This window comes from Buteo buteo, unplaced genomic scaffold (genome assembly GCF_964188355.1).
Source record: "Buteo buteo unplaced genomic scaffold, bButBut1.hap1.1 HAP1_SCAFFOLD_422, whole genome shotgun sequence".
In the NCBI taxonomy this organism is placed as follows: Eukaryota; Metazoa; Chordata; class Aves; order Accipitriformes; family Accipitridae; genus Buteo; species Buteo buteo.
Window position 1 is genome coordinate 1 of NW_027439582.1, and position 21,188 is coordinate 21,188.

Consider the following 21,188-nt stretch of genomic DNA (forward strand, 5'->3'; position numbering starts at 1 on the left):
CTGGGGGGAATTGGGGGAAATTGGGGGGAACTGGGGGGAATTGGGGGAGACTGGGAGGGAATTGGGGGGAATTGGGGGGAACTGGGGGGAATTGGGGGGAACTGGGGGGAATTGGGGGAAATTGGGGGGAACTGGGGGAAATTGGGGGAGACTGGGAGGGAACTGGGGGAAATTGGGGGGAACTGGGGGAAATTGGGGGAACTGGGGGGAATTGGGGGAGACTGGGAGGGAATTGGGGGAAATTGGGGGGAACTGGGGGAAATTGGGGGGAACTGGGGGGAATTGGGGGAGACTGGGAGGGAATTGGGGGGAATTGGGGGGAATTGGGGGAAATTGGGGGAACTGGGGGGAATTGGGGGAGACTGGGAGGGAACTGGGGGAAATTGGGGGGAACTGGGGGAAATTGGGGGAACTGGGGGGAATTGGGGGAGACTGGGAGGGAATTGGGGGAAATTGGGGGGAACTGGGGGAAATTGGGGGGAACTGGGGGGAATTGGGGGAGACTGGGAGGGAATTGGGGGGAATTGGGGGGAATTGGGGGAAATTGGGGGGAACTGGGGGGAATTGGGGGAGACTGGGAGGGAATTGGGGGGAATTGGGGGGAACTGGGGGAAATTGGGGGAGACTGGGGGGAATTGGGGGAGACTGGGAGGGAATTGGGGGGAATTGGGGGGAACTGGGAGGGAATTGGGGGAAATTGGGAGGAACTGGAGGGAACTGGGGGGAATTGGGGGAGACTGGGAGGGAACTGGGGGGTAATAGAGGGAAACCGGGAGGGAACTGGAGGGAACTGGGGAGAACTGGGAGGGAACTGGGGGGGTAATGGAGGGGGACTGGGAGGGAATTGGGGGGAACTGGGGGGACGGGGACTGGGAAGGAACTGGGGGTAATTGGGGGGAACTGGGGGAACTAGGAGGGAACGAGGGGGAATTGGGAGGGAACTGGGGGAACTGGGGGGAACTGGGGGGAACTGGGGTAAGTGGGAAGGAATTGGGAGGGAACTGGGCGTAATTGGGGGGAACTGGGAGGGAACTGGGGGAGCTGGGAAGGAACTGGGGGGGGAATTGGGGGGAACTGGGAAGGAACTGGGAGGGAACTGGGGGGTAATTGGAGGGAAATGTGGGAACTGGGAGGGAATTGGGGGGAATTGGGGGGAACTGGGGAAAACTGGAAGGGAACTGGGGGCAACTTGGAGAGAACTGCGAGGCAGAACTGGGAAAACTGGGAGGGAACTGTGGGAAACTGAGGTTCATTTAAGGGGTAACTGGGGGAAACTGGGAGGGAATTGGGGGGGGAACTGGGAAGGAATTGGGGGGGAATTAGGGGAACTGGGTGGGAACCGGAGGTTACCGGGACAGAACTGGGGGAACTGGGAGGAACTGGGGGGCACTGGGTCAGCTGAGTCTCCCCAACTGGTTTTTGCTCTCCCCCCCCAGTTTTGTCCCTGGCGAGAGGGAACCCTCTCAACCCTGGTGAGTGACTGGGACAAACTGGGACAAACTGGGACAAACTGGGAGGGGGGAGGGCCTGTACTGGGAATGGGAGGGAGCTGGACTGGAATGGAGGGGTCATACTGGGAGGGGGGGGGCTCATACTGGGTGGGGGGGGGCGTACGGGGAGCGGGAGGGCCATACTGGGAGAGGGGGGGGTTATACTGGGAGCGGGGGGGGTCATACTGGGAGCGGGGGGGTCATACTGGGAGTGGGGAGGAGCCATACTGGGAATGAGAGCTATTCATACTGGGAGTGATGGGGTGTACTGGGAGTAGCATGAGGTCACACTGGGAATGGGAGGGGGCGATACTGGGATACGGGGGCGTCCATACTGGTGTGTCCCCCCCCCGGGAGGGGGGGACACACCCAGGTGTCCTCTGACTCCTCCCCCTCCCCACCAGATGCCGCCAGTCCCTTCCAGTATGGTGAGTGGGATGCGGGTGACGGGGGTGTCCCCAAAAGGGGTGTCCCCAAGGGAGGGGGGGGCACAGGGGTGTCCCCAAGGGGGGGGGACACAGGGGTGTCCCCAAAAGGGTGACAGGGTTGTCCCCAAGGGGGGGACACAGTTGTCCCCAAGGGGGGGTGACAAGGTTGTCCCCAAGGGGGGGGACAGGGCTGTCCCCAAAATGGTGACAAAGTTGTCCCCAAGGGGGGGGGATGGGGTGTCCCCAAAAGGGTGACACGGTTGTCCCCAAGGGGGGGGACAATGTTGTCCCTGGGGGGGTGACAATGTTGTCCCCAAGGGGGGGGTGGCAGGGTTGTCCCCAAAAGTGTGACACAGTTGTCCCCAAGGGGGGGGGACGACAAGGTTGTCCCCAAAAGGGTGACAATGTTGTCCCCGGGGGGTGGCAGGAGTGTCCCCAAAGTGGGGTGGGGGGTGTCCCCCGGGGGGGGTGACAGCGATGTCCCCACCGTCTGTGTCGTGTGTCCCCCCCCCCCCAGACTGGCACCGCCTGCGCGTGGCGGGGCTGTCGGTGGCCGCCGTCCTCTGTGTCATCGGCATCATCGTCCTCCTCAGTGAGTGTCACCGGGGGGGGTCCCCGTGTCATTTGGGGGGGTCTCCGTGTCATTTGGGGGGTCCCCGTGTCATTTGGGGGGTCTTTGTGTCACCTGGGGGGGTCCCTGTGTCACTTGGGGGGGGCCCTGTGTCATTTGGGGGGTCCCTGTGTCACTTGGGGGGGGTCACTCTGTCACTTGGGGGGGGCCTGTGTCACTTGGGGGTCCCTGTGTCATTTGGGGGGGGGGCCTGTGTCACTTAGGGGGGGTCCCTGTGTCATTTGAGGGGCTCACTGTGTCATTTGGGGGGGTCCCTGTGTCACTTCGGGGGGGTCTCTGTGTCACTTGGGGGGGTCCCTGTGTCATTTGGGGGGGGGGCTGTGTCACTTGGGGGGCCTGTGTCACTTGGGGGTCCCTGTGTCACTTGGGGGGGTCCCTGTGTCATTTGGGGGGGGGGCTGTGTCACTTGGGGGGCCTGTGTCACTTGGGGGTCCCTGTGTCACTTGGGGGGGTCCCTGTGTCATTTGGGGGGGGGGCCTGTGTCACTTGGGGGTCCCTGTGTCTTTTGGAGGGGTCACTCTGTCACTTGGGGGGGTCCCTGTGTCATTTGGGGGGGGGCCTGTGTCACTTGGGGGTCCCTGTGTCTTTTGGAGGGGTCACTCTGTCACTTGGGGGGGTCCCTGTGTCACTTGGGGGGGTCCCTGTGTCATTTGGGGGTTCCTGTGTCACTTGGGGGGGGTCCCCAGGGATGTCCCCTGAGGGGGGGGTGATGTGTGTCGTCGCCCCCCCCCCAGCACCCGTCACCTCTTGTGTCCCCTCCCAGGTGGGAAGTGCAAGTGTCGGAGAAAAGCCAGGTGGGACGTGGGGGGACATTGGGGGGACATAGGGGGGACATTGGGGACACGGGGGGGACATGGAGAATGTGGGGACATGGGGACACAAGGGGACATGGGGGGACATTGGGGGGGACATGGGGGGACATATGGACATGGAGACACGTGGAGGATATTGGGGACATGGGGGGACGTTGGGGACACGGAGAATGTGGGGACATGGGGGGACACGGAGGGACATGGGGGGATGTGGAGGGACATTGGGGGGACGTGGAGAACGTGGGGACATGGGGACATGGAGGAGTTGGGGACATGGGGGACATGGGGAATATGGAGGACATGGGTGAGATGGAGAACATGGGGACATGGGGGGACATTGGGGGACATGGAGGGACATTGGGGTCATGGAGGGACATTGGGGTCATGGAGGATTTGGGGACATTGGGGACATGGAGGACTTGGGGACATGGGGGGACATATGGATGCGGGGGGACATAGAGACACGGGGGGACATTGGGGGACATGGAGGGACATTGGGGGGACGTATGGACATGGGGACACATGGAGGACATTGGGGACATGGGGGGACGTTGGGGACATGGAGGACTTGGGGACATTGGGGACATGGAGAACATGGAGGACATGGGTGACATGGAGACATGGGGACATGGGGGGACATATGGACATGGGGGGGGGACACTGGGGACATGGGAGTGTCCCAACCCCCTTTGACCCCTCCCGCAGCCACCGCCGTCCCCCTCCGGAGATGTCCCACCTCGTTGGGCCCGGTAAGGTCCCCAACCTGCCACCCTCGGGCCACCCATGGGTCTGGGTGGGGGGGCACCCACGGGGTCCGGACACCCCCTGACCCCCCCCAAAATCTCTTCATAGGAGCCACCAGCACGTGTTGAGGTGTCCCCACGTGTCCCCAACCCCAGAAGGGGGACCCCGGCGTCCCGGTGACACGCGGAGGAGGGGGTGAGGGAGAAGCGGGTTTATTTGGGGGTGAACCCCCCCAAAAAAAATCCAAGAAAAGGGGAAATTAATAAAAAAAATTATTAAAAAAGGTAAAATTGGTTATTGGGGAGGGAGGGTGCCCTGTGGTGGCATCAGGGGGGACAAGGAGGGGATGAGGGGCCGATGGTGGCCTTGGGGACGTCGGGTAGATGGTGGCACCAGGAGGGGACAAGGTGACGTGGGGGCAATGGTGGCATCGGGTTGATGGTGGCACCAGGAGGTGACAAGGTGATGTGGGGGCGATGGTGGCATCAGGTTGATGGTGGCCTTGGGGACGTCGGGTAGATGGTGGCACCAGGAGGTGACAAGGTGACGTGGGGGCGCTGGTGACCTCGGGTTGTGGGTGGCCTTGGGTAGATGGTGGCACCAGGAGGGGACAAGGTGATGTGGGGGCGATGGTGGCATCGGGTTGATGGTGGCCTTGGGGACGTCGAGTAGATGGTGGCACCAGGAGGTGACAAGGTGACGTGAGGGTGATGGTGGCATCAGGTTGATGGTGGGCTTGGGTAGATGGTGGCACCAGGAGGGGACAAGGTGATGTGAGGGCAATGTTGACATCGGGTAGATGGTGGCCTTGGGGACGTTGGGTAGATGGTGGCACCAGGAGGTGACGAGGTGACAAAGTGACATGGGGGCAATGGTGACATCGGGTTGATGGTGGCACCAGGAGGTGACAAGATGATGTGAGGGCAGTGGTGACATCAGGTTGATGGTGGCCTTGGGGACATCAGATAGACGGTGGCACCAGGAGGTGACAAGGTGACATGAGGGCAATGGTGGCATCGGGCCGATGGTGGCCTTGGGGATGTCGGGTAGATGGTGGCACCAGGAGGTGACAAGGTGATGTGGGGGCGCTGGTGACCTCGGGTTGTGGGTGGCCTTGGGTAGATGGTGGCACCAGGAGGTGACAAGGTGACGTGAGGGTGATGGTGGCATCAGGTTGATGGTGGCCTTGGGGACATCGGGTAGATGGTGGCACCAGGAGGTGACAAGATGACGTGAGGGCGATGGTGGCATCAGGTTGATGGTGGGCTTGGGTAGATGGTGGCACCAGGAGGGGACAAGGTGATGTGAGGGCAATGTTGACATCGGGTAGATGGTGGCCTTGGGGACGTTGGGTAGATGGTGGCACCAGGAGGTGACGAGGTGACAAAGTGACATGGGGGCAATGGTGACATCGGGTTGATGGTGGCACCAGGAGGTGACAAGATGACGTGAAGGCAGTGGTGACATCAGGTTGATGGTGGCCTTGGGGACATTGGGTAGATGGTGGCACCAGGAGGGGACAAGGTGACGTGGGGGCGATGGTGGCATCAGGAGGTGACAAGGTGACGTGGGAGCAATGCTGACATCGGGCTGATGGTGGCCTTGGGGACATTGGGTAGATGGTGGCACCGGGAAGGGACAGGGTGACATGGGGGCGATGGTGGCATCGGGTTGATGGTGGCCTTGGGGACATCGGGTTGATGGTGGGGTTGATGGTGGCACCAGGAGGGGACAAGTTGATGTGGAGGTGATGGTGGCATCAGGTTGATGGTGGTCTTGGGTAGATGGTGGCACCAGGAGGTGACAAGGTGATGTGGGGCCAATGGTGACACTGGGGACAGGGCTGGCGTGGGGCTAACGGTGACACTGGGGACAACGTTGGGTGGATGGGGACACTGGGAAGGGCCAGGAGTGACGTAAGTGGTTGGGGACAATCTGGTGACACCAGCAGGGGACGAGGTGCCGTGGCAGCTGCCATCGCCACCTCCACATGGACACGGTGGCCAGCGTCCCCAAGCCCACGGTGGCCAACAACCCGTGTCCCTCAGGCACGGAGCTCCACGGCGATGTCACGGTGGATGTCCCCGCACCCTTCGGGCACCCGGATCCACGCTGACGCGACGTCCCCGTGTCCTTCAAGCACCCAGTGACACGGTGGCTGACGTCCCCACGCCCCTCCGGCCGCAAAGGTCCCCGGTGACGTGACGCTCGACGTCCCCGCGTCCCCTCGAGGACCCGGTTCCACCCACGAGGTGCCGCTCGGGCGTCAACTCAAGACCCCAAGTCAACGGTGACGTGCCGGTAGATCTGGGTGGCCCCTTTGAAACTGGAGGCCACCAAAAAGTGACGGTGACCGAGGGACAGAGGGGCGAAGGCGCGGGGCGTGGCGGCCAAAAGCTCCTGGGCGGGTTCCAGGTGGCCGCCGGCGCCCAGGCGGTAGACGCGGCTGGGGGCGTAGTCGTTGCCCAAGATCACGTAGCGTTGTCCGGCCAGCGCCAACGGTTGGAAGACCATCGAACCCCGTGCCGGCACCTGCTGCACCTCCCGGAACATGGAACCTTCCCAACGCATCACCTGGACGCAAGGAACGGTGGGAAGGGTTGGTGAGGGTGGTGGGGAGGACAGGAAGCTGAAGGTTGGGTGGTGGTCATCGTAGGGAAGGGTTGGGTTGGGTGGTGGGCATCTTCAAAAGGGTTGGTTGGGTTGTAGTCATCATGGGAAGGGTTGGGTTGGGTGGTGGGCATCTTGGAAAGGGTCGGTTGGGTTGCGATCATGGTTGGAAGGGTTGGGTTGGGTGGTGGGCGTCTTGGAAAGGGTTGGTTGAGCTGTGATTATCATGGGAAGGGTTGGGTTGGGTGGTGGACGTCTTGGAAAGGTTTGGTTGGGCTGTGATTATCATGGGAAGGGTTGGGTTGGGTGGTGGACGTCTTCAAAAGGGTTGGGTTGGGTTGCAATCATGATGGGAAGGGTTGGGTTGGGTGGTGGACGTCTTGGAAAGGGTTGTTGGGGTTGTAGACATCATGGGAAGGGTTGAGTTGGGTGGTGGGCATCTTGAAAAGATTTGGTTGGGTTGCGATCATGATGGGAAGGGTTGGGTTGGGTGGTGGGCGTCTTGGAAAGGGTTGTTGGGGTTGTAGACATCATGGGAAGGGTTGGGTTGGGTGGTGGGCGTCTTGAAAAGAGTTGGTTGGGTTCGATCATGGTGGGAAGGGTTGAGTTGGGTTGTGTGGTGGGCATCTTCAAAAGGGTTGGTTAGGCTGTGATTATTATGGGAAGGGTTGGGTTGGGTGGTGGGCATCTTGGAAAGGGTTGGTTGGGTTGTAGACATCATGGGAAGGGTTGGGTTGGGTGGTGGGCATCTTGGAAAGGGTTGGTTGGGCTGCAATCATGGTGGGAAGGGTTGGGTTGGGTGGTGGGCGTCTTGGAAATGGATGGTTGGGCTGGATCATGATGGGAAGGGTTGGGTTGGGTGGTGGTGAACCCCACGGACCCATGACCCTGGTGGCCCCCCATAACCACGTGATGATGATAGACCCCAACGATCATGTGATGACCACGGACCCACGATGCTGGTGGCCCCCCATAACCACATGATGGTGATAGACCCCCAACGAACACGCGACAACCCCCACGGACCCACGACCCTGGTGGGCCCCGGTGCCCACGTAACGCCGCCAGACCCGCCCCGCCCGGCCCCGCCCCCTCACCTTGGCGTCGCCCAAGAAACGGGTCAAGCAGAGGAAGACGTGACCCCACAGCCGGAAGTGCTTGGCGGCGTAGACGTCGGGGACGTGGGGGATATCGGTGTGGGGGGCGAAGACCCCTCCGCTCCACCGGTAGACCAAGGGTCTCCGCGTGCCGCTGCAGACCACCAAAGCCGGTCGACCGCCCAACTCCAAAAATTCCAGGTGGGTGTCCCGGTGCCAGGGTCGGAGAGCTTGGTGGGGGTAAAAACCCCGCCCCCCCCACCGGAAGAGGGTGCTGGTGCCACCTTTGGAGCTATCGGCCACCCCGAGGTACCAGTGACCTCCCAGGCGGGCGCTGGCCACCGCGTGGGGCCGTCGCAAGCGTCCGTTGCCCAACGCCTGCAAGCGGACGAAACGAGCGCCGGGACCGCCGGCTCGGCGCCAGACGGCCGAACCGCCGCCCAGTTGGGCCACCACCACCACCAAGGCCCCTCCCAGTTGCAGGGGGTGGCAGGCCACCGGCGACGAGCCTGGGGGGGGACAAGGATGGGGGGGGGGGGGGGCGCGCGTTAGGGAAAGGGCGTTTTGGGGGGTTTGTCGGCATTTGGGGAGGTTCTTCGGAACTTTTCGGGGGGCTTCCGGGGCATTTTTGGAGGTTCTCAGGGCATTTTGGGGGTCTTCCAGGGCATTTTTGGAGGTTCCTCAGACCATCTTTGGGGTCTTCCAGGGCATTTTTGGAGGTTCTCAGGGCATTTTGGGGGTCTTCCAGGGCATTTTTGGAGGTCCCTCAGATTATTTTTGAGGTTCCTCAGACCATTTTTGGGGTCTTCCAGGGCATTTTTGGAGGTTCTCAGACCATTTTGGGGGTCTTCCAGGGCATTTTTGGAGGTTCCTCAGACCATCTTTGGGGTCTTCCAGGGCATTTTTGGAGGTTCTCAGACCATTTTGGGGGTCTTCCAGGGCATTTTTAAGGTTCTCAGACTATTTTTGAGGTTCCTCAGACCATTTTGGGGTCTTCCAGGGCATTTTTGGAGGTTCTCAGGGCATTTTGGGGGTCTTCCAGGGCATTTTTGGAGGTCCCTCAGATTATTTTTGAGGTTCCTCAGACCATTTTTGGGGTCTTCCAGGGCATTTTTGGAGGTTCTCAGGGCATTTTGGGGGTCTTCCAGGGCATTTTTGGAGGTTCTCAGACCATTTTGGGGGTCTTCCAGGGCATTTTTAAGGTTCTCAGACTATTTTTGAGGTTCCTCAGACCATTTTGGGGTCTTCCAGGGCATTTTTGGAGGTTCTCAGGGCATTTTGGGGGTCTTCCAGGGCATTTTTGGAGGTCCCTCAGATTATTTTTGAGGTTCCTCAGACCATTTTGGGGTCCTCCAGGCCATTTTGGGGTGACAGCATGGGTTTTGAGTCCCCAAGGGCATTTTTGAGGACCTCCAGGTCATTTTTGAGGTTCCTCAGACCATTTTGGGGGTCCTCCAGGCCATTTTTGGGTTGATAACATGGGTTTTGAGTCCCCAAGGGCATTTTTTAGGACCTCCGGGTCATTTTTTGAGGTTCCTTAGAACATTTTTGAGCTTCCTCAGACCATTTTTTGGGTCCCCCAGGCCGGTTTTGGAGTGGTTTGGGCTCCACCAGGACATTTTTTTGGTGTTCATGCTATTTTTGAGGTTCCTCAGCCCATTTTCCAAGTCTTTCAGCTCATTTCTGGACCCCTCCCTGACCGTTTTTGGACTCCCTCCCAAATTTTTATTTTTTTTTTCCTGTTTTTCTCCATACCGGGCTGGATTTTGGGATACTGGGACTCACCGTTGATGATGGTGGGGGCCCGGAATCGTCCGGCCAACTGGTCCCATTCCAAAAGGGCGCAGGCACCGGCGAAGGGTTGGGCCAGGGCCACCCCCGGGTGCCCCCCCAGGGCGAAGGGTTCGGCCGCCAGCGAGGAGAAGGGCAACGACTGGAAGGGGCGCAGCTCTGGGGGGGGACACCCACACCCACCCACCCCCCCGGACACCCATCAGCTCCCAAATATCTGGGTGTTGTCCCCCCCCCGACACCCCACCCACACATGCACACAGTGGAGGGGACCCAAATATTTGGGACTGGGGGGGCACCCAGATATTTGGGACTGGGGGGGGGGGGGCAGATATTCAGGAGGGGGGGGCACCCAGGTGTCCAGGACTGGGGGTCACCCAGATATTTGGGATGGGGGGGGGACCCAAGTGTTTGGGACTGGGGGGGCACCCAGATATTTGGGATTTGGGTGGCACCCAGGTGTCTGGGACTGGGGGGGCACCCAGATATTTGGGATGGGGGGGGGGGACACCACCGTACCGGAGACGAGGCAGTGGAAGTCGCGGGGTTGAAGCTGGGCCAGGGGGGTCCCCTGGCGGTGGGGGGGTCCCCGGCAGCGCCCCAATTCTCCGGGGGGGGTGACGCTCCCCAACCAGCTGATCAGCCAGCGCAGGTGACAGTCGCACTGGAAGGGGTTCCCCCGCAGGTCCCTGTCCCCCCCCCCCCAATCCCAGCACCCTCAGGTGGGTGCTGGGGTCCCCCCCCCAGCACCCTCATGTCCCCCCACCCCTGGGTTGTGTCCCCACCCCGCCGTGGCTCGCTCCAGTTGCTCCCAGTACAGTCTAGGGGCTCCCAGTAAAGGCTTGTGGCCGCTGCGGTGTCACCCACGTCCCCCCGTGTGCCCTCAATGTCCCCCCATGTCCCCAATGTCCCCCCATGTCCCAAATGTCCCCAAGTCCTCCATGACCCCAATGTCTCCCGTGTCCCCAATGTCCCCCCATGTCCTCCATGACCCCAACGTCCCCCCACGTTCTCCATGTCCCCCCGTGTCCCCAACGTCCCCAAGTCCCCCATATGTCCCCATGTCCCCCCATGTCCATATGTCCCCCCATGCCCCTCAATGTCCCCCCATGTCCCCTGTGTCCCCATGTCCCCATGTTCTCCATGTCCCCCATGTCCCCAAGTCTTCCATGACCCCAACGTCCCCCCATGTCCATATGTCCCTCCATGTCCCCCATGCCCCCCAATGTCCCTCCATGTCCCCGATGTCCCCCAACGTCCCCAATGCCCCCTGGTCCCCATGTCCCTGATGTCCCTCAACATCCCCAATGTCCCCAATGTCCCCCCAATGTCCCCCCATGTCCCCAAGTCTTCCATGTCCCCAATGTCCCCCCCTGTCCCCAAGTCCTCCATGTCCCTATGTCCCCCCAATGTCCCTCCATGTCCCCGATGTCCCCCAACGTCCCCAATGCCCCCTGGTCCCCATGTCCCTGATGTCCCTCAACATCCCCAATGTCCCCAATGTCCCCCCAATGTCCCCCCATGTCCCCAAGTCTTCCATGTCCCCAATGTCCCCCCCTGTCCCCAAGTCCTCCATGTCCCTATGTCCCCCCAATGTCCCTCCATGTCTCCACGTCCCCCCATGTCCCCAAGTCTTCCATGTCCCCCCACGTCCATATGTCCCCCCCGTCCCCAAGTCCTCCATGTCGCCCCATGTCCCTCAATGTCCCTCCATGTCCCCCATGTCCCCCATGTCCCCCCATGTCCCACCGTGCCCTCCATGTCCCCCCATGTCCCCCTGTGTCCCTCCATGTCCCCAAGTCCTCCATGTCCCCAATGTCCCCCCATGTCCCCGTGTCCCCATGTCCCCACGTTCTCCATGTCCCCCAGTGTCCCCAATGTCCCCAAGTCCTCCATGTCCCTCCATGTACCCAAGTCCCCCCAAGTCCTCCATGTCCCTCCATGTCCCCCCATGTCCCCAAGTCCCCCATGTCACACCATGTCCCCCCATGTCCATATGTCCCCCATGTCCCCAATGTCCCCAAGTCCTCCATGTCCCCAATGTCCCTCCATGTCCCCCCAATGTCCCCATGTCCCCGATGTCCCCCAACATCCCCCGTGTCCCCCAATGTCCCCCATGTCCCCATGTCCTCCATGTCCCCAATGTCCCCCCATGTCCATATGTCCCTCCACGTCCCCACGTCCCATCTCCCCCCATCTCCCCCCATGTCCCCAAGTCCCCTCATCCCCTATGTCCCCCCCATCCCTCCGTGTCCCTCGTCCCCCCCCGCCATGTCCCTGTGTCACCCACAGCTGGGTCAACGTCTCCAACCCCTGGAAGAGGCCCCGGGGCAGCGTCTCCAGCCGGTTGTTGGCCAAACTCCTGCGGGGACACGGGGACATCAGGACACGGGGACACGGGGACAGGGGGACGTGGGGACACGGGGGGGTCCCGTGGGGGGCCCCCAGCCTGTCCCCAGTGTCCCCAAGGTGGCCCAGCGTCTCCCCAGCTGTCCCCAGTATGACGAAGGTGTCCCAAAGGTGTCCCAAAGGTGTCCCATCGAGTCCCCAGGGTGGCCCTAATGTCCCCAAGGTGTCCCTAGGGATGTCCCCGAGGGGTTCCCAGTGTGTCCCCAGTGTCCCCAAGGGCAATCCCAGTGTCCGCAGTGTGTCCCCAGGGGCATCCCCAGTGTCCCAAGGTGTCCCTAGGGATGTCCCAGTGTGTCCCAGTGTGTCCCCAGTGTGTCCCAGTGTGTCCCCAGTGTCCCCAAAGGCATCCCCAGTGTCCCCGGTGTCCCTAGAGATGTCCCAGTGTGTCCCCGTGTGTCCCAGTGTGTCCCCAGTGTCCCCAAAGGCATCCCCAGTGTCCCAAGGTGTCCCTAGAGATGTCCCAGTGTGTCCCAGTGTGTCCCAGTGTGTCCCCAGTGTCCCCAGGGGCATCCCCAGTGTCCCAAGGTGTCCCTAGGGATGTCCCAGTGTGTCCCAGTGTGTCCCCAGTGTCCCCAAGGGCCTTCCCAGTATGTCCCAGTGTGTCCCAGTGTGTCCCCAGTGTGTCCCCAGTGTGTCCCAGTGTGTCCCCAGTGTGCCAAGGTGTCCCTGGGGTGGTCCCGGGGCGTCCCCAGTGTCCCCCAGGGTGTCCCTGGGCTGTTCCCAGTGTCCCCAGTGTGTCCCAGTGTGTTCCCAGTGTCCCCAAGGGCGTCCCCAAGGGCATCCCCAGTTTCCCCAGTGTGTCCCCAGTGGTCCCAGAGGCATCCCCAGTGTCCCCAGTGTGTCCCAGTGTGTCCCCAGTGTCCCCAAGGGCCTTCCCAGTTTGTCCCAGTGTGTCCCAGTGTCACTCACAGGTAGAGCAGCCCCCGCAGCCCCCGCAGCGCCGTGGGGGCGATCGTCCCCACCTCGTTGTCCTCAATGAACCTGGGGACACCAGCACCGCTGCCACCACCAGTATATCCCAGTATGGCCCAGTCCCTCCCCACTTACCCTCCCAGTACCTCCCATGCCCTCCCCAGTCTCCCCCAGTGTCTCCCAGTATACTCCAGTGCCCACTGGTGTCCCCCCCAGTAAATCCCAGTGGCCCCCAGTGCCTCCCAGTACACCCCAGTGTCCTTCCCAGTGCCCCCAGTAAATCCCAGTGGCTCTCAGTGTCTCCCAGTATACTCCAGTGCCCACTGGTGTCCCTCCCAGTACACCCCAGTGTCCCTTCCAGTGCCCCCCAGTCCCAGTGCCCCCCTCATCCCCCGCCCAGTTTTTCCCAGTACAGCCCAGTGTCCCCTCAATCGCTCCCTAGTGCCTCCCAGCCCCCCCACCAGTGCCTTCCAGTACATCCCAGTGCCTCCCAGTACAGCCCAGCGTCCCCCGCAGTCCCTCCCTAGTGCCTCCCAGTCCCTCCCAGTAAAGCCCAGTGCCCTCCCAGTCCCTCCCCTGTGCCTCCCAGCCCCCTCCCAATACAGCCCAGTGCCTCCCAGTCCCCTCCCAATAAAACCCAGTGGCCCCCCCTTGCCTCTCAGTCCCTTCCCAGTGCCTCCCAGTACAGCCCAGTGCTCCCACAGTCCCTCCCAGTGCCCTCCCAGTGTCTCCCAGTGCTCCCACAGTCCCTCCCAGTGCCTCCCAGTGCCTTTCAATCCCCTCCCAGTGTCTCCCAGTCTCCTCCCAGTGCCTCCCAGTCCCCTCCCAATACAGCCCAGTGGCCCCCCCTTGCCTCTCAGTCCCTTCCCAGTGCCTCCCAGTACGGCCCAGTGCTCCCACAGTCCCTCCCAGTCCCCTCCCAGTGCCTCCCAGTGCCTTTCAATCCCCTCCCAGTGCCTCCCAGTCCCCTCCCAGTGTCTCCCAGTGCCTCCCAGTCCTCTCCTAGTCCCCTCCCAGTGCCTCCCAGTCCTCTCTTAGTCCCCTCCCAGTGCATCCCAGTCCCCTCCCAGTGCCTCCCAGTGTCTCCCAGTGCCTCCCAGTCCCCTCCCAGTGCCTCCCAGTGCCTTTCAATCCCCTCCCAGTGCCTCCCAGTCCCCTCCCAGTGCCTCCCAGTGCCTCTCAGTCCCCTCCCAGTGCCTCCCAGTATCTCCCAGTCCCCTCCCAGTGCCTCCCAGTGCCTCCCAGTCCCCTCCCAATACAGCCCAGTGGCCCCCCCTTGCCTCTCAGTCCCTTCCCAGTGCCTCCCAGTACAGCCCAGTGCTCCCACAGTCCCTCCCAGTGCCCTCCCAGTGCCTTTCAATCCCCTCCCAGTGTCTCCCAGTCTCCTCCCAGTGCCTCCCAGTCCCCTCCCAATACAGCCCAGTGGCCCCCCCTTGCCTCTCAGTCCCTTCCCAGTGCCTCCCAGTACGGCCCAGTGCTCCCACAGTCCCTCCCAGTGTCTCCCAGTGCATCCCAGTCCCCTCCCAGTATCTCCCAGTATCTCCCAGTCCCCTCCCAGTCCCTCCCAGTCCTACTCACAAGTATTCCAGCAGCGCCAGCCCGGCAAAGGCCCCATCCCCGATGGTCCCCAGGCGCCCAGCAGTGACCAACCTGTGGGGACACCCCACTGCCACCCCTGGGGACACCCTGGAGGATCTCGGGGGACTTTGGGGACACTTGGGGGACCCCCCGGGGGCCTTGGGGACACCTTGGGGACCTTAAGGACACCCTCGGAGCCACCATCAGGGGGCTTGGGGACACCATGGGGACCTTGGGGACATGGTGGGGACATGGTGGGGACACCATGGGGACCTTGGGGACGTGGTGGGGATGGCAGGGGGACCTTGGGGACACCATGGGGACCTTGGGGACGTGTTGGGGACACCACGGGGACCTCAGGGACGTGGTGGGAATGGCAGGGGGACCTTGGGGACGTGTTGGGGATGGCAGTGGGGACCTTGGGGACACCATGGGGACACCATGGGGACCACAGGGACATGGTGGGGACATCATGGAGACCTTGGGGACACCATGGGGACGCCATGGGGACACCATGGGGACCTCGGGGACATGTTGGGGATGGCATGAGGACCTTGGGGACACCATGGGGACCTTGGGGACATGTTGGGGATGGCAGTGGGGACCTTGGGGACACCATGGGGACCTCAGGAATGTGCTGGGGATGGCATGGGGACCTTGGGGACACCATGGGGACCTTGGGGACATGGTGGGGACACCACGGGGACCTCAGGGACATGGTGAGGATGGCAGTGGGGACCTCGGGGACACCATGGGGACCTCGGGGACATGCTGGGGATGGCTTGGGGACACGTTAGGGATGGTGTGGGGACCTTGGGGACACCATGGGAACACCATGGGGACCTTGGGGATGGCATGGGGACCTTGGGGACATGGTGGGGATGGTGTGGGGACCTTGGGGACACCATGGGGACACCATGGGGACCTTGGGGACAGCATGGGGACAGCATGGGGACACATTGGGGGTGGCATGGGGACCTTGGGGACATGTTGGGGACACCATGGGGACCTTGGGGACGCATTGGAGATGGCATGGGAGCCTTGGGGACACCATGGGGACCTTGGGGACACATTGGGGATGGCATGGGGACCTTGGGGACACTATGGGGACATCATGGGGACACCATGGGGACATCATGGGAACGCCATGGGGACACCATGGGGACCTCGGGGACACGTTGGGGATGGCATGAGGACCTTGGGGACACCATGGGGACCTTGGGGACATGTTGGGGACACCATGGGGACCTTGGGGACACATTGGGGATGGCATGGGGACCTTGGGGACACTATGGGAACATCATGGGGACACCATGGGGACATCATGGGGACACCGTGGGGACACCGTGGGGACCTTGGGGACATGTTGGGGACACCATGGGGACCTTGGGGACGCATTGGAGATGGCATGGGGACCTTGGGGACACCATGGGGACACCATGGGGACCTCGGGGACATGGTGGGGATGGCAGTGGGGACCTTGGGGACACCATGGGGACACCACGGGGACATGCTGGGGACACCATGGGGACCTTGGGGACATAGTGGGGACACGTTGGGGACCATGGGGACACCAATGGGACAGGGTGGGGACCTTGGGGACAAATTGGGGACACGTTGGAGACACGTTGGGGACCTTACAGCAGCTGCAGGGCCGGGGTGTCACGGAAGCTGCCCTCGCCCAGGACATCGATGTGCCACCGCACCAGGGACCTGCAAACGGGACTGAACTGGGCCAAACTGGGCCAGACTGGGGGAAACAGGTGTCGAACTGGGCTCAACTGGGACAAAAAGAGCTCTGAACTGGGCTAAACTGGGAGAGGGCAGGACCAAATTGGGCTAAACTAGGACAAAATGTTCCCGAACTGGGACAAAATGTTCCTGAACTGGGCTAAACTGGACCAAACCAGGACCAAACTGGGCCAAATCAGCCCTGAACTGGGCCAAACTGGGGGAAATAAGAGCTAAACTGGGCCAAACTGGGCCAAACCAGTGACAGACTGGGCCAGATCAGGGCCAAGCTGGGCCAAACCAGTCCTGAGCTAGTCTAAACTGGGAGAAACGAGAGCTAAACTGGGCCAAACCAGTGCCAGACTGAGACAAACTGGACCAAACCAAGACCAAACTGGGCCAAATCAGCCCTGAACTGGGCTACACTGGGAGAAACGAGGGCTAAACTGGGCCAAACTAGTGATAGACCAGGCCAAACACGTCCTGAACTGGGAGAAACCAGGGCTAAACTGGTCCAAACCAGGGCCAGACTGGGTCAAACCCAAACTGCTCTAAACTGGGCCAATCCAGTCCCAAACTGGTCTAAACTGGGAGAAACCAGGGCTAAACTGAGCCAAACCAGGCTAAACCAGTACCAAACTGGGAGAAACCGGGCCAAACCACTCCTCAACTGGGAGAAACCAGGGCTAAACTGGGGGAAACTGGTCCAAACCAGGGCCAGACTGGGCTAAACCCAAACTGGGCAACACTGGGCCAAGCCAGTCCCAAACCGCTCTAAACTGGGAGAAACCGAGGCTAAACTGGGCCAAGCCAGTCCTGAACTGGGCTAAACTGGGAGAAACCAGGGCTGAACTGGGCCAAACCAGGATCAAACTGGTCCAAACCCATCCTGAACTGGTCTAAACTGGGAAGAAGCGGGGCAAAACTGGGCTAAACTGTGCCAATGCAGTCCTAAACTGGGAGAAACCAGGGCTAAACCAGTACCAAACTGGGAGAAACCAGCCCAAACCACTCCTAAACTGGGAGAAACCAGGGCTAAACCAGTCCTGAGCTGGGCTAAACTGGGAGAAACCAGGACTAAACCGGGCTAAACCAGTACCAAACTGGGAGAAACCAGCCCAAACCACTCCCCAACTGGGAGAAAGCAGAGCTAAACCAGTCCTGAACTGGGCTAAACTGGGAGAAAGCAGAGCTACACCAGTCCTGAACTGGGCTAAACTGTGCCAATGCAGTCCTAAACTGGGAGAAACCAGTACCAAACTGGGAGAAACCAGCCCAAACCACTCCTAAACTGGGAGAAACCAGAGCCAAACCAGTCCTGAACTGGGCTAAACTGGGAGAAACCAGAGCCAAACCAGTCCTGAACTGGGCTAAACTGGTTGAAAACAGGGCTAAACCAGTCCTGAACTGGGCTAAACTGGGAGAAACCAGGGCTGAACTGGGCTAAACCAGTACCAAACTGGGAGAAACCAGCCCAAACCACTCCTAAACTGGGAGAAACCAGAGCCAAACCAGTCCTGAACTGGGCTAAACTGGGATAAACCAGAGCTAAACCAGGCCTGAACTGGGCTAAACTGGGAGAAACCAGAGCTAAACCAATCCTGAACTGGGCTAAACTGGGAGAAACCAGAGCTGAACTGGGCCAAACCAGGATCAAACTGGTCCAAACCCATCCTGAACTGGTCTAAACTGGGAAGAAGCGGGGCAAAACTGGGCTAAACTGTGCCAATGCAGTCCTAAACTGGGAGAAACCAGGGCTAAACCAGTACCAAACTGGGAGAAACCAGCCCAAACCACTCCTAAACTGGGAGAAACCAGGGCTAAACCAGTCCTGAACTGGGCTAAACTGGGAGAAACCAGGACTAAACCGGGCTAAACCAGTACCAAACTGGGAGAAACCAGCCCAAACCACTCCCCAACTGGGAGAAAGCAGAGCTAAACCAGTCCTGAACTGGGCTAAACTGGGAGAAAGCAGAGCTACACCAGTCCTGAACTGGGCTAAACTGTGCCAATGCAGTCCTAAACTGGGAGAAACCAGTACCAAACTGGGAGAAACCAGCCCAAACCACTCCTAAACTGGTTGAAACCAGAGCCAAACCAGTCCTGAACTGGGCTAAACTGGTTGAAACCAGAGCCAAACCAGTCCTGAACTGGGCTAAACTGGGAGAAACCAGGGCTGAACTGGGCCAAACCAGGATCAAACTGGTCCAAACCCATCCTGAACTGGTCTAAACTGGGAAGAAGTGGGGCAAAACTGGGCTAAACTGTGCCAATGCAGTCCTAAACTGGGAGAAACCAGGGCTGAACTGGGCCAAACCAGGATCAAACTGGTCCAAACCCATCCTGAACTGGTCTAAACTGGGAAGAAGTGGGGCAAAACTGGGCTAAACTGTGCCAATGCAGTCCTAAACTGGGAGAAACTAGGGCTAAACCAGTACCAAACTGGGAGAAACCAGCCCAAACCACTCCTAAACTGGGAGAAACCAGGGCTAAACCAGTCCTGAGCTGGGCTAAACTGGGAGAAACCAGGGCTGAACTGGGCTAAACCAGTACCAAACGGGGAGAAACCAGAGCCAAACCAGTCCTGAACTGGGCTAAACTGGGAGAAAGCAGAGCTAAACCAGTCCTGAACTGGGCTAAACTGGGATAAACCAGAGCTAAACCAGTCCTGAACTGGGCTAAACTGGGAGAAACCAGGGCTAAACGAGGCCTGAACTGGGCTAAACTGGGATAAACCAGGGCTAAACCAATCCTGTACTGGGATAAACTGGGAGAAACCAGGGCTAAACCAATCCTGAACTGGGCTAAACTGGGAGAAACCAGAGCTAAACCAATCCTGAACTGGGATAAACTGGGAGAAACCAGAGCTAAACCAATCCTGAACTGGGCTAAACTGGGAGAAACCAGGGCTAAACCAATCCTGAACTGGGCTAAACTGGGATAAACCAGAGCTAAACCAGTCCTGAACTGGGCTAAACTGGGAGAAACCAGGGCTAAACGAGGCCTGAACTGGGCTAAACTGGGATAAACCAGGGCTAAACCAATCCTGTACTGGGCTAAACTGGGAGAAACCAGGGCTAAACCAATCCTGAACTGGGATAAACTGGGATAAACCAGGGCTAAACCAATCCTGAACTGGGCTAAACTGGGCAAAACCAGCCCCATACCCCCCCCACCCCCTCCCCAGCCCCCCCCCCCCACTGGTCCCAGTTCCCCCCCCCGCACTGGTCCCAGTCCTTTCCCGCGCAGAAGGAGGGGGAGGGCGGGGCTTCCCGGGATGACGTCAGGGGTGCCCACGGCGGGGGCGGGGCTTCGGGGGGGGAATCCCGGGGGGGGTCCTGGGGGGGGGGGTCCCATGGGTGGGGGGTCCTATGGGTGTGTGTGTGGGGGGTCCCATAGGGGGGTCCCCTGGGTGGGGGGGTCCTGTGGGGGGTTCCCATGGGTGGGGGGGGTCTCATGGGTGGGTGGGGGGTCCCATGGGGGGGTCCCAAGGGTGGGGGGGTCCCATGGGGGCTCCTATGGATGGGGGGAGTCCCATGGGTGGGGGGGTCCATGTGTGGGTGGGGTGGTCCCATGGGGGGGTCCTATGGGTGGGGGGGTCCCATTGGGGGGTCCCATGGGTGGGTGGGGGGTCCCATTGGGGAGGTCCTATGGGGGGGGGTCCCATGGGTGGGTAGGGTGTCCCATAGGGGGGGTCCCATGGGTGGGGGGTCTCATTGGGGGGTGCCATGGGGGGGGTCCCATGGGGGGGTCCCAAGGGTGGGGAGGTCCCATGGGGGGGGAAGTCCCATGGGTGGGGGGGTCCATGGGTGGGTGGGGGGTCCCATGGGGGGGTCCCAAGAGTGGGGGGCTCCCATGGGGGGGGTCCCATGGTTGGGGGGTCCCATGGGGGGGTCCCAAGGGTGGGGGGGGTTGATGGGTGGGGTGGGGGGGGTCACTCACAGCGTAGCCAGGCGGGGGGACAGCCCCCGGGGCAGCCCAGCCCCCCCCCGGCAAAGAGCCCCCTCTCGGTCACAGTCGCACCCCCCCGGACAGTTTTTGCCCCCCCGGATACCCCCCCCTAAAAAAAAACTACCCCCCCCTCCCGGAATAACCCCCCCAGTTCCTCCCAGTCCGACCAGTAAGAGAAACAACAGGAGCGGGGGGGCCCCGCAGCCCCCCCCCACCTCCATGGCCACCCCCTCCCCTTCCTAAATGCCCCCTCCCTGAAATCTGCCCCCCCTCAAATCTGCCCCCTCCCAAATCTGCCCCCCCTCGAAAATCTGCCCCCCCAAATCTACCCCCCCAAAACCGACCCCCCCAAAAAACCCTACAACTGCCCCCCCAAATTTGCCCCTCCAAATTTGCCCCCCCAAACTGCCCCCCGTCTACCCCCCCAAATCTACCCCCCTCCCAAATCTACCCCCCTAAATACCCCCTAAAACTGACCCCCCCAAAAACCCTCCAATTACCCCCCAAATTTACCCCCACAAACCGCCCCCCCAAATTTACCCCCCCAAATCCGCCCCGCCCAAACTACCCCCCCCAAAAAAACCGCCCCCCCGAAATTTCCCCCTAAAATTTCCCCCCCACAAAATTTCCCCCCCCGCCCAAAATTCCCCCCCCCAAATTTCCCCCCCCCAAATTTGCCCCTCCCCCAAATTTACCCCAAAAACTACCCCCCCAATCCGCCCCCCCCAAATACCCCCTTTAAACCGACACACCCCCCCTTCCAAACTGCCCCCCCCACCCCCAAAATTCAGCCCCCCCCCCCCAAAAAAAAAAAAAAAAATTTTTTTTCCCAATCTCGGCTGCGGCGCTGCCGATCGTAGCGGAGGGGGTGGGCGTGGCCGGGTGGGCGTGGCCTAAGGGCGTAGCCACGCCCCTTTTAGCCCCTCTTGGCTCCGCCCCCCCCCCGGGACAAAGGCGCCGCTGTGGGTCCCTGGCGCGAGGCCAAGGGAGGGGACAGAGGGGAC

General features: G+C 61.1%; 2 protein-coding genes across 2 annotated transcripts; one reads left to right on the forward strand and one right to left on the reverse strand.

Moving 5' to 3' along the window:
• Positions 1 to 1,436: 1,436 nt before the first annotated feature.
• LOC142028465 (FXYD domain-containing ion transport regulator 3-like) lies at positions 1,437 to 4,362 on the forward strand (the record flags this gene model as incomplete). The annotated part of the gene is made up of 6 exons (XM_075022299.1): positions 1,437 to 1,472; positions 1,895 to 1,918; positions 2,436 to 2,510; positions 3,313 to 3,343; positions 4,067 to 4,110; positions 4,214 to 4,362. Coding segments are annotated over 6 exons (230 nt in total), but the record flags the coding sequence as incomplete, so codon positions are not given.
• A 1-nt stretch (position 4,363) lies between these two features.
• LOC142028466 (leucine-rich repeat LGI family member 4-like) lies at positions 4,364 to 20,405 on the reverse strand. The gene is made up of 9 exons (XM_075022300.1): positions 20,176 to 20,405; positions 16,144 to 16,215; positions 14,503 to 14,574; positions 12,922 to 12,993; positions 11,894 to 11,965; positions 10,123 to 10,292; positions 9,598 to 9,762; positions 7,813 to 8,321; positions 4,364 to 6,679 (listed from the first exon to the last, which is right to left on the reverse strand). Exons 1-9 carry the CDS (start codon positions 20,403 to 20,405, stop codon positions 6,377 to 6,379), a joined length of 1,665 nt encoding a protein of 554 aa, XP_074878401.1. The 3' UTR covers positions 4,364 to 6,376.
• Between the last annotated feature and the right edge of the window lie 783 nt (positions 20,406 to 21,188).